Consider the following 15,888-nt stretch of genomic DNA (forward strand, 5'->3'; position numbering starts at 1 on the left):
TAGAGACAGTGTAGGAGAGGTAACATTCATATTAGAAACAGTAACTGTGGAGACAGAGGCAGTGATGTAGGTAGAGACAGTGTAGGAGAGGTAACATTCATATTAGAAACAGTAACTGTGGAGACAGAGGCAGTGATGTAGGTAGAGACAGTGTAGGAGAGGTAACATTCATATTAGAAACAGTAACTGTGGAGACAGAGGCAGTGATGTAGGTAGAGACAGTGTAGGAGAGGTAACATTCATATTAGAAACAGTAACTGTGGAGACAGAGGCAGTGATGTAGGTAGAGACAGTGTAGGAGAGGTAACATTCAAATTAGAAACAGTAACTGTGGAGACAGAGGCAGTGATGTAGGTAGAGACAGTGCAGGAGAGGTAACATTCATATTAGAAACAGTAACTGTGGAGACAGAGGCAGTGATGTAGGTAGAGACAGTGCAGGAGAGGTAACATTCATATTAGAAACAGTAACTGTGGAGACAGAGGCAGTGATGTAGGTAGAGACAGTGTAGGAGAGGTAACATTCATTTTAGAAACAGTAACTGTGGAGACAGAGGCAGTGATGTAGGTAGAGACAGTGCAGGAGAGGTAACATTCATATTAGAAACAGTAACTGTGGAGACAGAGGCAGTGATGTAGGTAGAGACAGTGTAGGAGAGGTAACATTCATATTAGAAACAGTAACTGTGGAGACAGAGGCAGTGATGTAGGTAGAGACAGTGTAGGAGAGGTAACATTCATATTAGAAACAGTAACTGTGGAGACAGAGGCAGTGATGTAGGTAGAGACAGTGTAGGAGAGGTAACATTCATATTAGAAACAGTAACTGTGGAGACAGAGGCAGTGATGTAGGTAGAGACAGTGTAGGAGAGGTAACATTCATATTAGAGGCAGTGATGTAGGTAGAGACAGTGTAGGAGAGGTAACATTCATATTAGAAACAGTAACTGTGGAGTCAGAGGCAGTGATGTAGGTAGAGACAGTGCAGGAGAGGTAACATTCATATTAGAAACAGTAACTGTGGAGACAGAGGCAGTGATGTAGGTAGAGACAGTGTAGGAGAGGTAACATTCATATTAGAAACAGTAACTGTGGAGACAGAGGCAGTGATGTAGGTAGAGACAGTGTAGGAGAGGTAACATTCATATTAGAAACAGTAACTGTGGAGACAGAGGCAGTGATGTAGGTAGAGACAGTGTAGGAGCAGTAACATTCATATTAGAAACAGTAACTGGAGACAGAGGCAGTGATGTAGGTAGAGACAGTGTAGGAGAGGTAACATTCATATTAGAAACAGTAACTGTGGAGACAGAGGCAGTGATGTAGGTAGAGACAGTGCAGGAGAGGTAACATTCATATTAGAAACAGTAACTGGAGACAGAGGCAGTGATGTAGGTAGAGACAGTGTAGGAGAGGTAACATTCATATTAGAAACAGTAACTGTGGAGACAGAGGCAGTGATGTAGGTAGAGACAGTGTAGGAGAGGTAACATTCATATTAGAAACAGTAACTGTGGAGACAGAGGCAGTGATGTAGGTAGAGACAGTGTAGGAGAGGTAACATTCATATTAGAAACAGTAACTGTGGAGACAGAGGCAGTGATGTAGGTAGAGACAGTGTAGGAGAGGTAACATTCATATTAGAAACAGGGCTGTATTCATCAGGCATGTTCATCTCTCAGGTGCTTGTAAAATATTGAGCTGTGCTTAAAACAAGTGGTTATTTTCAGTCACATGTTCATGAAGCATGTTGATCTCTACATGCATCCAGATCTGCTCTTCATTTTAGATGCAGCTAATCAAGATAGAATGTGTTAAACAAGGGCAGGGCTTGTTTGAGTCTTCATCTTCAGCTCTTTATGAGTGAAAACAAATACTTAGTGACAACTTCATTATAGTTAAAATAAGCACTTCAAATGTAATATTATATCAATAACTTTTAAAACTTAATAGCATAAACTTAAGTCTAAGAATTACTTAAATTCAACAACAAACAAAAAAGAAAAAACATGACCAAATATTTTAAATATTCCACTTAGTACATTAATATGCACGATTCTCTATCAATCACACATTGTATATGACACAGGCTGGGGACGCAGTGGGGATTATAGTGAATCTTGCTATTCAATGTTGCTATTTGACAGGGCAGCGGTCCCTCGGGTTGATTGTTCACTGAGGGCTGCGTTCGTAGCCAGCGGTGTGCCCGCTCCCCTGAAGCTGCAGGTTCATCTCCCCTGTCTGATACGCGCTTTCAAATATAGGTTTAAATAGAAAGGAATAGTAGAGTGTTGCATCGTTAACTATCTAGATCATGGCATCACAAGCACAGGAATACATTCCAATAGAAACAAGTATAGATAATGCATAGAAATGGATTTGATTTATATTTGAATCCTTTCAGATTGCAGGTTTGTGGAGTTCAGAATTGTAAATATCAGTGTTACTGTCGTGCGTTTCAGATTGCAGGTTTGTGGAGTTCAGAATTGTAAATATCAGTGTTACTGTCGTGTGATTCAGATTGCAGGTTTGTGGAGTTCAGAATTGTAAATATCAGTGTTACTGTCGTGTGATTCAGATTGCAGGTTTGTGGAGTTCAGAATTGTAAATATCAGTGTTACTGTCGTGTGTTTCAGGTAAACTGACCCCAGATCAGTCGCTGTGGAACAATCACTCCAAGCCGATGTATCTGTCTAGATAGTTTCAGCACACATGCCCTGTCAGAATAGTTTAGGGGGTGGGATTACTGTATCAACATTCCTATCAGCTTTAACTCAGAGACCAAACTGCATCGTGTATCTGTGAATGAATATTGAACTGTGAAAAAGAGCCTGTGGTTAATATGGTGGTGATGGCTAGTGATGTCCTGATACATGCTGCACAGGGAGAGTGAATCTACAGTGTGGAGGTTTTACTGTAGTGAAGTGAGAGCCAGTGGTTAACATGGTGGTGATGGCTGGTGATGTCCTGATACCTGCTGCACAGGGAGAGTGAATCTACAGTGTGGAGGTTTTACTGTAGTGAAGTGAGAGTCAGTGGTTAATATGGTGGTGATGTCCTGATACCTGCTGCACAGGGAGAGTGAATCTACAGTGTGAAGGTTTTACTGTAGTGAAGTGAGAGCCAGTGGTTAATATGGTGCTGATGTCCTGATACCTGTTTTAAAACATGTTTCTGCTGGACTAAGAAGTTGTGTTACTTTTACTCAAATTGTATTATTGATTATTGTAGATCAAAAGACAGTCAGTTTGTTTTCATTCTTACCTGTTTCCACGTCTGCAGTTTCCTTTTCCATCTTCTGTACTGATCATCCACACAGCTGATTAGACACACAAAGACAGTGATGTCAGGAATAATGTCCAGCCAACTGTGCTGAGCATATAAGAGACATTTGAAATACTCATAGTTAGGGCTTCAGTTTTTCTTGTGGGCATGTACAATCCTCCCTATCTAACTGTAATATAGCTTTAAATCCTGTGAGTGTACAATCCTCCCTATCTAACTGTAATATAGCTTTAAATCCTGTGTGTACGATCCTCCCTATCTAACTGTAATATATCTTTGAATCCCTCGAGCAAGAACAATCCTGCGTATCTAACTGTAATCTCGTTTAAATCTCGCGAGCGTGTGCAATCCTCCCTGTCTGCGGAGTCTCCAGTAGAAATGTAGGAATTTGCTCCCACTCAGTAGTTGGGGTGGGTTAAAAGCACAGAAGTCCTGGCTAAGAGAACACCCCTCAGGAAGCAAGTGAAGTCTTCTCTTAGCCCAAGTTTTCTCTTAGACAGAGTTGACCACCGGACACAATATGACACCGGACACAATAAGTCCAATCACGATATGAATCAATAAATACAAATGTATTTATTACTTATGTCATGACACACGTGCATCAACCTATGAAATTAACAGAATAAGTAAGAGAAAAGCAATAGGTAAGCATATAATAATAATAATAATAATAATAATAATAATAATAATAATAATAATAAATTAACTGACAAACTCTTGTTAATAAAATAACTGACAAACTCAATTCACAAACACCCCTACATATGGTAAAAATGCAGCAGCGTCTCTAACAGTAATTATAAATATGAGAATTAATTTTAACACAATGGTTATTAACACAGCACTGCCCTGCACACACGTTAACAATAAGATTACTCTTGAGATGACAAGTGATGATAGTTCACCCTCGCTATAAAGAACCTGTTGGGGTCCAAGCCTTTTGTTTGTTATATCGAGGGGTTCGTTATAGCGAAAGGACAATCAAAATGAACAAACACTGTTGGAGTACGTAAATGAGATGAGATTGTGAATGAAAGTAGAATTACATGTACCTGTCCGTTTCATGTATGCAGTATTCAGCCTGTGCTTTAATATACTGCAAACATGTTTAATCTACAATACACTGCTAATCGTTTAACTCCTGATACATTGCAAACATATTTAATCTACAATACACTGCTAAAATGTTTAACCCCTGTACATTGCAAACATGTTTAATCTATGATACACTGCTAAAATTCGAATTGTTCTTTCTTTGTCTGATGCTGAGTTAATTCATGCTTTCTTCTAGACTTGACTCTTGCCATGCTGTATTTGCTGGGATTCCCCATCACACCTCATCACGTCTGCAGCTTGTTCAGAATGCAGCTGCTGGGGATCTCATATCACTCCTGTGCTGGACTCACTGCACTGGCTCCCAATGTGTTTTAGAATTGACATATACAGCACTAAATGCGCATTTTAAGTTCAGGTAACGCTGGCATTTTGTGCCTCCCAAAGGTAAAAGTGAACAGGAGAGGAGGAAGGAAGTGCATTTTAATGTGAATAAATACTTACTTTTAAAGATTAGGTTTTTAAACTTGACCTACAAATATAATTGTATCTTTGTTATTTTCTAATTTTTGTAATTTTGTCTTTTATCAATCTTTCTTATTCATTTTCTGTTTTCTTCAATAGTTTTCTTTTGATTTATTATTATTATTTATTGATATTATTATTATTATTATTATTAGTAGTAGTAGTAGTAGTAGTAGTACTGTTATTATTATTATTATTATTAGTAGTAGTAGTAGTAGTCGTAGTGTTATTTAATGTTTGCAAATTTTACTACTTCTTGAAATTGCATATTTCTTTTTGTTTTAACCACCATGTAAAGCGCTTTGAGAATCTGTGGTATGAAAAGCACTATATAAATAAAATCCAAAAAGTAAAAAAATAAGTTTATTAGTTTAAGTGACGCAGGGTGAGTTTCTGAACCAGAGATTCGTTTTTATTTTTTATCGCCTTGTTTGTTTTTTGCAGACAGGAAGTGAGCGCCGACCACAATACCAGCGAGCAACTTCCTGTAAAGAACAGAGAGAGAGAGAGAGAGAGAGAGAGAGAGAGAGAGAGAGGGGGGGTATTTTGACTACTATTTGACATTAGGATCATATTAAAATTACACATAAACAAATAGCATTTAAATGATTTTAACGCAATGTTTTCAACTCATATCAAGGAAGGAAGAAGCCATTTCCAGAGAGAAACGTGCTGTTCAATTCCCAGTGTGCACTGTGTTATTGTATCAATACATTTTATTAACATGTAGGCAGAAGAGCAAGGCAAACAGAAAGTCAGGACCTGTATAATCGAGTGTAAGTGTTGCGCAGTTACACCAGACTGAGGGACTGCAGTGAGATCTCTAAACTGCATGCTCTGCATTCTGCTCCACACCCCGTTCACATGACTGAATCACTGAGAGGACAGTCTTACTCACATTACTAACAGATCAACAGAAAGTCAGGACCTGTATAACCGAGTGTAAGTGTTGCACAGTTACACCAGACTGAGGGACTGCACTGAGATCTCTAAACTGCATGCTCTGCATTCTGCTTCAAACCCCATTCACATGACTGAATCACTGAGAGGACAGTCTTACTCACATTACTAACAGATCAACAGAAAGTCAGGACCTGTATAATCGAGTGTAAGTGTTGCGCAGTTACACCAGACTGCGGGACTGCAGTGAGATCTCTAAACTGCATGCTCTGCATTCTGCTTCAAACCCCGTTCACATGACTGAATCACTGAGAGGACAGTCTTACTCACATTACTAACAGATCAACAGAAAGTCAGGACCTGTATAATCGAGTGTAAGTGTTGCGCAGTTACACCAGACTGAGGGACTGCAGTGAGATCTCTAAACTGCATGCTCTGCATTCTGCTTCAAACCCCGTTCACATGACTGAATCACTGAGAGGACAGTCTTACTCACATTACTAACAGATCAACAGAAAGTCAGGACCTGTATAATCGAGTGTAAGTGTTGCGCAGTTACACCAGACTGAGGGACTGCAGTGAGATTTCTAAACTACATGCTCTGCATTCTGCTCCACACCCCGTTCACATGACTGAATCACTGAGAGGACAGTCTTACTCACATTACTAACAGATCAACAGAAAGTCAGGACCTGTATAATCGAGTGTAAGTGTTGCGCAGTTACACCAGACTGAGGGACTGCAGTGAGATTTCTAAACTACATGCTCTGCATTCTGCTCCACACCCCGTTCACATGACTGAATCACTGAGAGGACAGTCTTACTCACATTACTAACAGATCAACAGAAAGTCAGGACCTGTATAATCGAGTGTAAGTGTTGCGCAGTTACACCAGACTGAGGGACTGCAGTGAGATCTCTAAACTGCATGCTCTGCATTCTGCTTCAGACCCCGTTCACATGACTGAATCACTGAGAGGACAGTCTTACTCACATTACTAACAGATCAACAGAAAGTCAGGACCTGTATAATCGAGTGTAAGTGTTGCGCAGTTACACCAGACTGAGGGACTGCAGTGAGATCTCTAAACTGCATGCTCTGCATTCTGCTCCAAACCCCGTTCACATGACTGAATCACTGAGAGGACAGTCTTACTCACATTACTAACAGATCAACAGAAAGTCAGGACCTGTATAATCGAGTGTAAGTGTTGCGCAGTTACACCAGACTGCGGGACTGCAGTGAGATCTCTAAACTGCATGCTCTGCATTCTGCTTCAAACCCCGTTCACATGACTGAATCACTGAGAGGACAGTCTTACTCACATTACTAACAGATCAACAGAAAGTCAGGACCTGTATAATCGAGTGTAAGTGTTGCGCAGTTACACCAGACTGAGGGACTGCAGTGAGATCTCTAAACTGCATGCTCTGCATTCTGCTTCAAACCCCGTTCACATGACTGAATCACTGAGAGGACAGTCTTACTCACATTACTAACAGATCAACAGAAAGTCAGGACCTGTATAATCGAGTGTAAGTGTTGCGCAGTTACACCAGACTGAGGGACTGCAGTGAGATTTCTAAACTACATGCTCTGCATTCTGCTCCACACCCCGTTCACATGACTGAATCACTGAGAGGACAGTCTTACTCACATTACTAACAGATCAACAGAAAGTCAGGACCTGTATAATCGAGTGTAAGTGTTGCGCAGTTACACCAGACTGAGGGACTGCAGTGAGATCTCTAAACTGCATGCTCTGCATTCTGCTTCAAACCCCGTTCACATGACTGAATCACTGAGAGGACAGTCTTACTCACATTACTAACAGATCAACAGAAAGTCAGGACCTGTATAATCGAGTGTAAGTGTTGCGCAGTTACACCAGACTGAGGGACTGCAGTGAGATCTCTAAACTGCATGCTCTGCATTCTGCTTCAGACCCCGTTCACATGACTGAATCACTGAGAGGACAGTCTTACTCACATTACTAACAGATCAACAGAAAGTCAGGACCTGTATAATCGAGTGTAAGTGTTGTGCAGTTACACCAGACTGAGGGACTGCAGTGAGATCTCTAAACTGCATGCTCTGCATTCTGCTCCAAACCCCGTTCACATGACTGAATCACTGAGAGGACAGTCTTACTCACATTACTAACAGATCAACAGAAAGTCAGGACCTGTATAATCGAGTGTAAGTGTTGCGCAGTTACACCAGACTGAGGGACTGCAGTGAGATCTCTAAACTGCATGCTCTGCATTCTGCTCCACACCCCGTTCACATGACTGAATCACTGAGAGGACAGTCTTACTCACATTACTAACAGATCAACAGAAAGTCAGGACCTGTATAATCGAGTGTAAGTGTTGCGCAGTTACACCAGACTGAGGGACTGCAGTGAGATCTCTAAACTGCATGCTCTGCATTCTGCTCCAAACCCCGTTCACATGACTGAATCACTGAGAGGACAGTCTTACTCACATTACTAACAGATCAACAGAAAGTCAGGACCTGTATAATCGAGTGTAAGTGTTGCACAGTTACACCAGACTGAGGGACTGCAGTGAGATCTCTAAACTGCATGCTCTGCATTCTGCTCCACACCCCGTTCACATGACTGAATCACTGAGAGGACAGTCTTACTCACATTACTAACAGATCAACAGAAAGTCAGGACCTGTATAATCGAGTGTAAGTGTTGCGCAGTTACACCAGACTGAGGGACTGCAGTGAGATTTCTAAACTACATGCTCTGCATTCTGCTCCACACCCCGTTCACATGACTGAATCACTGAGAGGACAGTCTTACTCACATTACTAACAGATCAACAGAAAGTCAGGACCTGTATAATCGAGTGTAAGTGTTGCGCAGTTACACCAGACTGAGGGACTGCAGTGAGATCTCTAAACTGCATGCTCTGCATTCTGCTTCAAACCCCGTTCACATGACTGAATCACTGAGAGGACAGTCTTACTCACATTACTAACAGATCAACAGAAAGTCAGGACCTGTATAATCGAGTGTAAGTGTTGCGCAGTTACACCAGACTGAGGGACTGCAGTGAGATCTCTAAACTGCATGCTCTGCATTCTGCTTCAGACCCCGTTCACATGACTGAATCACTGAGAGGACAGTCTTACTCACATTACTAACAGATCAACAGAAAGTCAGGACCTGTATAATCGAGTGTAAGTGTTGTGCAGTTACACCAGACTGAGGGACTGCAGTGAGATCTCTAAACTGCATGCTCTGCATTCTGCTCCAAACCCCGTTCACATGACTGAATCACTGAGAGGACAGTCTTACTCACATTACTAACAGATCAACAGAAAGTCAGGACCTGTATAATCGAGTGTAAGTGTTGCGCAGTTACACCAGACTGAGGGACTGCAGTGAGATCTCTAAACTGCATGCTCTGCATTCTGCTCCACACCCCGTTCACATGACTGAATCACTGAGAGGACAGTCTTACTCACATTACTAACAGATCAACAGAAAGTCAGGACCTGTATAATCGAGTGTAAGTGTTGCGCAGTTACACCAGACTGAGGGACTGCAGTGAGATCTCTAAACTGCATGCTCTGCATTCTGCTCCAAACCCCGTTCACATGACTGAATCACTGAGAGGACAGTCTTACTCACATTACTAACAGATCAACAGAAAGTCAGGACCTGTATAATCGAGTGTAAGTGTTGCACAGTTACACCAGACTGAGGGACTGCAGTGAGATCTCTAAACTGCATGCTCTGCATTCTGCTCCACACCCCGTTCACATGACTGAATCACTGAGAGGACAGTCTTACTCACATTACTAACAGATCAACAGAAAGTCAGGACCTGTATAATCGAGTGTAAGTGTTGCGGAGTTACACCAGACTGAGGGACTGCAGTGAGATCTCTAAACTGCATGCTCTGCATTCTGCTTCAAACCCCGTTCACATGACTGAATCACTGAGAGGACAGTCTTACTCACATTACTAACAGATCAACAGAAAGTCAGGACCTGTATAACCGAGTGTAAGTGTTGCGCAGTTACACCAGATTTTTAGATTCCTAAACTACATGCTCTGCATTCTGCTTCAAACCCCGTTCACATGACTGAATCACTGAGAGGACAGTCTTACTCACATTACTAACCCATCAATAGCGATTGATTTCCATCACATATTTTATGACATTTTTACTGAAAAAAAAACCTATGAATACCTTTAACTTAATATAAATCTATGTATATAAAGAGTGAAACTGTTTTAGATCTCTACCTTGTTGTCTTGTCCACACGGCCGCACTGTGCACCAGAAAATCAACTTCCTCTCTGCACTGACAGGAAATGATGACGCACAGGAACCACCACCCCCGCCTCCCCTGAACTGAAACAGTTCTTAACTCACCACTGGTCCCTCCCTTTAAAGGAGGGCTGATCATCTTTAAAATTAATTCTCTGGGGGGATGTGAAAGAGACGAGCTCCGCATTACCTGATTGTATTTTGCCACCATTTGACCCCCTCCTGTTCTACTTCGCCAGTAACAAATACTAAACCTCCAGTAACAATGTCCCTGGATGAATATTGGGCGAATTCGACCGAGATCAACGAACAAAAAAATAAACGAACCACAAAATCAACGAAGAAAAATTCCAAAACTAGGAGTGCTACTCGACACGAAGAGGGACAAGATGGAGACCGCTGTTGTATACCTGAAGCCTTCATCTCGCAGATAGTTCAAGATGTCTCTACACGAATCAAAAGTATACTGGATAGAAAGCTTGAACGAATTATCAGCTCAGTCGACACTCTAAAGGCAGAAATTATTGAATCTGGTAAAATGATTCAAGCAACAGAAGTATATCTTTTATTGAGGACAGAGATTACTGATCGAGATAAGCGTACAGTGATGGCTGAGAAGGTGATAAAAGAGTTACAAGTGTGGAGGATGCAGAGAACAGGGGGAGGCGTAAAAATGTAAGAATCACATGTCTGCCTGAGGGCACGGAGGGGAAATCACCCATACAGTGAAAAATGGATACCCGAACAACTGGACATTACAGCCAAGCATGGAATTCTCAAAATAGAGAGGGCTCACCGCTCGCTCACACCTAAGCCTGGAGCTGAAGAAAGACCGCGACTCATTATCGTGAGATTCCACAACTACAGGGATAGACAAGCCGTACTGGAGGCTGCAAGAAAGAAGGGCGATCTGACATTCAACGGGAGGAAAATAATGTTCTTCCAGGATTTTTCATTTGCCGTTCAGAAGAGCCGCCGAGAGTTTGACTCAATACGCAAGCAACTACGAGATGACCACATTCGATTTGTTTTGCTGTACCCTGCCACGCTCGGATTCGATTTGCTTTGCTGTACCCTGTCACACTAGGATTTGATTTGCTTTGCTGTACCCTGCCACGCTCGGATTCGATTTGCTTTGCTGTACCCTGCCACGCTCGGATTCGATTTGCTTTGCTGTACCCTGTCACACTAGGATTTGATTTGCTTTGCTGTACCCTGCCACGCTCGGATTCGATTTGCTTTGCTGTACCCTGCCACGCTCGGATTCGATTTGCTTTGCTGTACCCTGCCACGCTCGGATTCGATTTGCTTTGCTGTACCCTGCCACACTCGGATTCGATTTGCTTTGCTGTACCCTGCCACGCTCGGATTCGATTTGCTTTGCTGTACCCTGCCACGCTCGGATTCGATTTGCTTTGCTGTACTCTGTCACACTAGGATTCGATTTGCTTTGCTGTACCCTGTCACACTAGGATTTGATTTGCTTTGCTGTACCCTGCCACGCTCGGATTCGATTTGCTTTGCTGTACCCTGCCACACTCGGATTCGATTTGCTTTGCTGTACCCTGCCACACTCGGATTCGATTTGCTTTGCTGTACCCTGCCACGCTCGGATTCGATTTGCTTTGCTGTACCCTGCCACGCTCGGATGCGATTTGCTTTGCTGTACCCTGTCACACTAGGATTTGATTTGCTTTGCTGTACCCTGCCACGCTCGGATTCGATTTGCTTTGCTGTACCCTGCCACACTCGGATTCGATTTGCTTTGCTGTACCCTGCCACACTCGGATTCGATTTGCTTTGCTGTACCCTGCCACGCTCGGATTCGAATTGCTTTGCTGTACCCTGCCACGCTCGGATTCGATTTGCTTTGCTGTACCGTCACACTAGGATTTGATTTGCTTTGGTCTAAGACCAAAAAACGGGCTTAAGTCACTTTTGCTGACTTTGTTATGACGGAGTCTTAAGTCTGTTTCACGAAACGATTTTCTGGGGAGTCTTAACTTAGACCAGCGTTTCTGTCCTCGCACAACGTCTTCACTGTCTTCCACTCAAGAGAAAGCAGTTGCCTGAGGGACAGATTGATCATTTTGATTCTTCACTGGGACTTAAGAAAAATCATTATGTCATGTAAATATAAATAATGTCAAATGTATATTTTATTATAGAAGTTCGTAATTTTTTATTTAAAAAGTTATCGTTATAATTATATTTAAACATATGATTAAACTGCTGCTTTTTATAAATTAAACATAGATTTACAGCCCTAATTATTGTTATAATGTTAATGGTATGATCTACATTGCAATAACATATTTAATGTAATACAATAAAAAAAAACACGCTGGAATTGGATTGCTTCGATTTGGTTTCAAGTGACTGTTTATTAAAACGGTATCGACTTCTCAATTCAGTCTTAGGGTAGAATTGCTTTGGGCAATTCTCATCTGGGTGATCATCAAGTAAATCACATACTATCACCTGTCGAGCCATGGCAGAAAAAAAAGTTGTTTCAAAGGCAGCTCTGGACTTAAGCCTCCTTCAGGGTAGTCTTAAAGTTAAGACCTAACTTAAGACCAAAACTCAGTTAAGACTCGTTCGTGAATAAGACTTAAGTCCAAATTGACGAGTTATGACCAGCCTTAGACTTCAGTCAGCTTTGTGAATACGGCCCCTGATCTATTTATATTACTACACCTTAATAGTATCAATGATCTAAACAGTGTTTCTGTAGGTAAAAATGTCAACATACAACTGAAACAGCATTTAAATCACCCAACAATGTTTTTCTCATCTCTGTCACTAAGAATTACAGAATAAATGGCTAATATACAGTGGTATTTAATCAGAGAACAGAACAAAGAAACCTCTGAGGTAAGCAGTAACACTTTATTCAAAAGCCAGCTGAGAAATCACCACGTAAGTCTCACTCAGCATGTAATTATATATATATATATATATATATATATATATATATATATATATATATATATATATATATATATATATAGTGAGGAAGTATAGTCCTGGGGAGCAAAGGACTACATTTCCCAGAAGGTCACAGGCTGAAAAGCCTTCATTTGTTTAATTGTTTTTATTAGTGATTATCCCCTGCATCTGGTGATTTATTGTAAATTAGAGCCAGGTGCAGGGTATAAAAGGAAAGCAGACAGTCTGTTCTGGGCTGCTGTGTGAGGAGCCCGCTTGCGAGTGTGTGCAGGCGTACAATAAAATAAAAGAAAAAAAAAGGTAGTGTGAATCCTTTTTGTTGGAGTGTGCTGTGTAGCTTTGTTTTATTTGGCAACAGGTAAACAGCTTGGCTGTCCTGTCTTTAGTTTAGGTTCCTGGTTTATGTTTAGTTGCTGCTCGAAGAGAGCTCGGTGTTTACTTTGGATTTGTTTTATTTTGTGTGTATTTGTTTATTTTAAGAAATAGCACGTCAGCGCTGAAAAAAAAAATTAATTTCAGTGTCGTGGGCCTATTTTTAAAGGGGCAAAGAACCCGAGTGGGTGAGGTTCATTTACAATATATATGCAACAGCGGCATCTACTTATTAAACTAAATATTGCCTTATAAAACTGACTAGTGAGGATGCAATGTTTAAATTAGACACAACAGATACATCTCACCACTACCCTCCGATTTCAGAAACATATTTAAAACACAATTAAAATCTCTCCTGCTCTCTGCTGACACACCCGTTGGGTTTTTAAACACGGTCGGGTTCGGTATTGAATTCTATTGAGCTCGCCGCGGACGGGAAGGGCTGCGGCACTGCGCAAACTGACACGGAACTCGTTTAGTCCACATGTCATCTAATGCTGGTTTACAATCTTGGGAAATGATGCCGCTTACCGGCCATCGGTGTGAAAACAGCCTCAGGAATTATTGGTGAGCTGTCTTGAACACCGCCAAACCTAAATAGGATCATTTCCTACAAAAAAAAACCCACTCGGAAGCCCCTCCCTCGAGTGCCAGTGCAGTGTTTGGCTGTTCCGTGAATCCTCCCTCAGATGTGATAAATCAGTCTGCTTTCAATTCACAAATGCCATTTTATCTCAAACATTTTACTATGAACGGGAATATTCAATGTAATGTTTATGGCAAATGAAAAAGTACAAAATGTTACAATCAAACAGTCTTCAGGGACTTTTTTTCACCTCATGAACTGTAATATTTTGACCGGCAGTATATTCCATCAATAAATTCATAATTTCTGTATTTCTCACTTCATTTTTCTTAAAATGACCTATTAAGCTTAACGACAAAAAGATTGGCAGACTTTTCTATTTAAGTGTGAGTTAAGTGTACCATAATCTAAAACTTTTTTTTGGCTCTGTAATGTACACCACGTTGTTGTTTAAAAAGATCCGCACGTCCACACATGTTCCGGGGAAAGAGGAAAACGCAATCTAACTATTAAGTCCCGCTGTTGAAAAAAAAAAAACTATCTTGTGGTGTGCACACAGGTTTTTGTTCAGGGGTCTCATTTAATTTCTCAAGATCGTTTCAGGCGTTACTCTTTTTCGAAGCTGTTGTAGTTGTTCGTATTGCAGACGCGAGACTACAGGAAACAACTGCGTCACTGGCGTCTACTCCCTCAGCCAATAGCAGAGCTGCATGATGAAGAGCGCCCGCCTGCCTGTCAATATCTGCAGTGTCCAGTGAGGTGAGAGTTTTACGGTTGTAGTTGGCGAATTTTCCATTTGTTAAAAAAATAATAATGTATTCAAAAACTACTGTTGTATAAACATCAAACCTATAGCAAAGAATTTGAATGTTAATTGCATGTAGAATATTCGAATATGGTGCCTCACCCCTAATATATATTAACAACAGACTATATATATATATAGTTTGTTTTCCCCTTCGAGTCGCTGTGTCCGGGGAAATCCGTCCTCTCGGTGGACCTCAAAACAGTTCAGCACCAATTTTCAGATCGATTTGCACCCCTGCCAGGGCTGAACCCCACCCAGCACCTTTGCCTACTAAATATCTCGTTTATTCAAATACGAGAGTTAAGAACTTTCTATTCAAGATTCAAGAACACACAGCATGTGTGTCTGTGTTTGACTTCTCTTTCCTGCCAGCACGAAGCGAGTCAGATCACTCTTCCCTAGCAGCAAATGACTCTGCAGCCAGCGAATCATTAGGTAGCTTTGTGTTCTATATTCACAAGCGACACGATCACAGTACAAGTTACATTACCACAATTCATACATCTCAGTTCTCAACGTTTTCTCTCTCAAGTGCAATTACACCATGTTTTGTGTGACAGGACGATGTCATTTCCACTGTTACATAGCTAGTACACATCCTCAGAAATGGTGTGTGGTTAGTTTCGCTCCATTATAAAATGCAGAGTAGGTGCCCGCAGCTGCAGTAACAGTGATCCTGTCGCAGTAGCCATGTTAAACCCCACCCAGCCTGTCAGAGTGCGTGTCTGCTCTGAACCACATGTTCACTTTCTACTCCATTCCTTGAACACAGCAGCGTGCTCTAATGTCCTGCTTACCTTTAGAAAAGCGAGCCTGTCTCAGCGCTCCTCACATCGGGACACAACACGGGCGGGTTTGGAAAGCGCTTACTGTGCTCCTGTATGACTGGCTCGCTAAACTGTAGTGGTGTGCTCAGCAAGTGACCGCACATTCATTTATTATAGAAAAAATATAGAGAGATACATTTCTAGATTACTTGTTTAATCATTCTGATTGTGTGTTTAAAAATTAATATTCCGTTTCACTTCCAGGACCATGGCTATTTTCTATTAACACAACCATTCTTATAACTGATTTTAAATACACACACACGTATATAGATGTAGTCAT

The 15,888-nt window shown here is 41.4% G+C and overlaps 1 protein-coding gene across 4 annotated transcripts in view; it reads right to left on the bottom strand.

Annotated features, from left to right (window-relative positions):
* Positions 1 to 15,677, bottom strand: part of LOC131709355 (E3 ubiquitin-protein ligase TRIM7-like) — an 84,326-nt gene extending 68,649 nt beyond the window's left edge. The window contains exons 1-2 of one of the 4 annotated variants that reach the window (XM_059011812.1): positions 15,576 to 15,677; positions 3,264 to 3,318 (exon numbers count right to left, since the gene is read on the bottom strand). In XM_059011812.1, coding sequence (XP_058867795.1) covers positions 3,264 to 3,294 — 31 coding nt within the window. In that variant the 5' untranslated portion in view covers positions 3,295 to 3,318; positions 15,576 to 15,677. Of the gene's footprint in view, positions 1 to 3,263; positions 3,319 to 10,036; positions 10,170 to 15,575 lie in introns of those variants that run through there. The other 3 variants (XM_059011813.1, XM_059011811.1, XM_059011814.1) reach the window with 3 other exon arrangements.
* Positions 15,678 to 15,888: the final 211 nt, after the last annotated feature.

The sequence above is a fragment of the Acipenser ruthenus genome, chromosome 43 (assembly GCF_902713425.1).
Source record: "Acipenser ruthenus chromosome 43, fAciRut3.2 maternal haplotype, whole genome shotgun sequence".
In the NCBI taxonomy this organism is placed as follows: Eukaryota; Metazoa; Chordata; class Actinopteri; order Acipenseriformes; family Acipenseridae; genus Acipenser; species Acipenser ruthenus.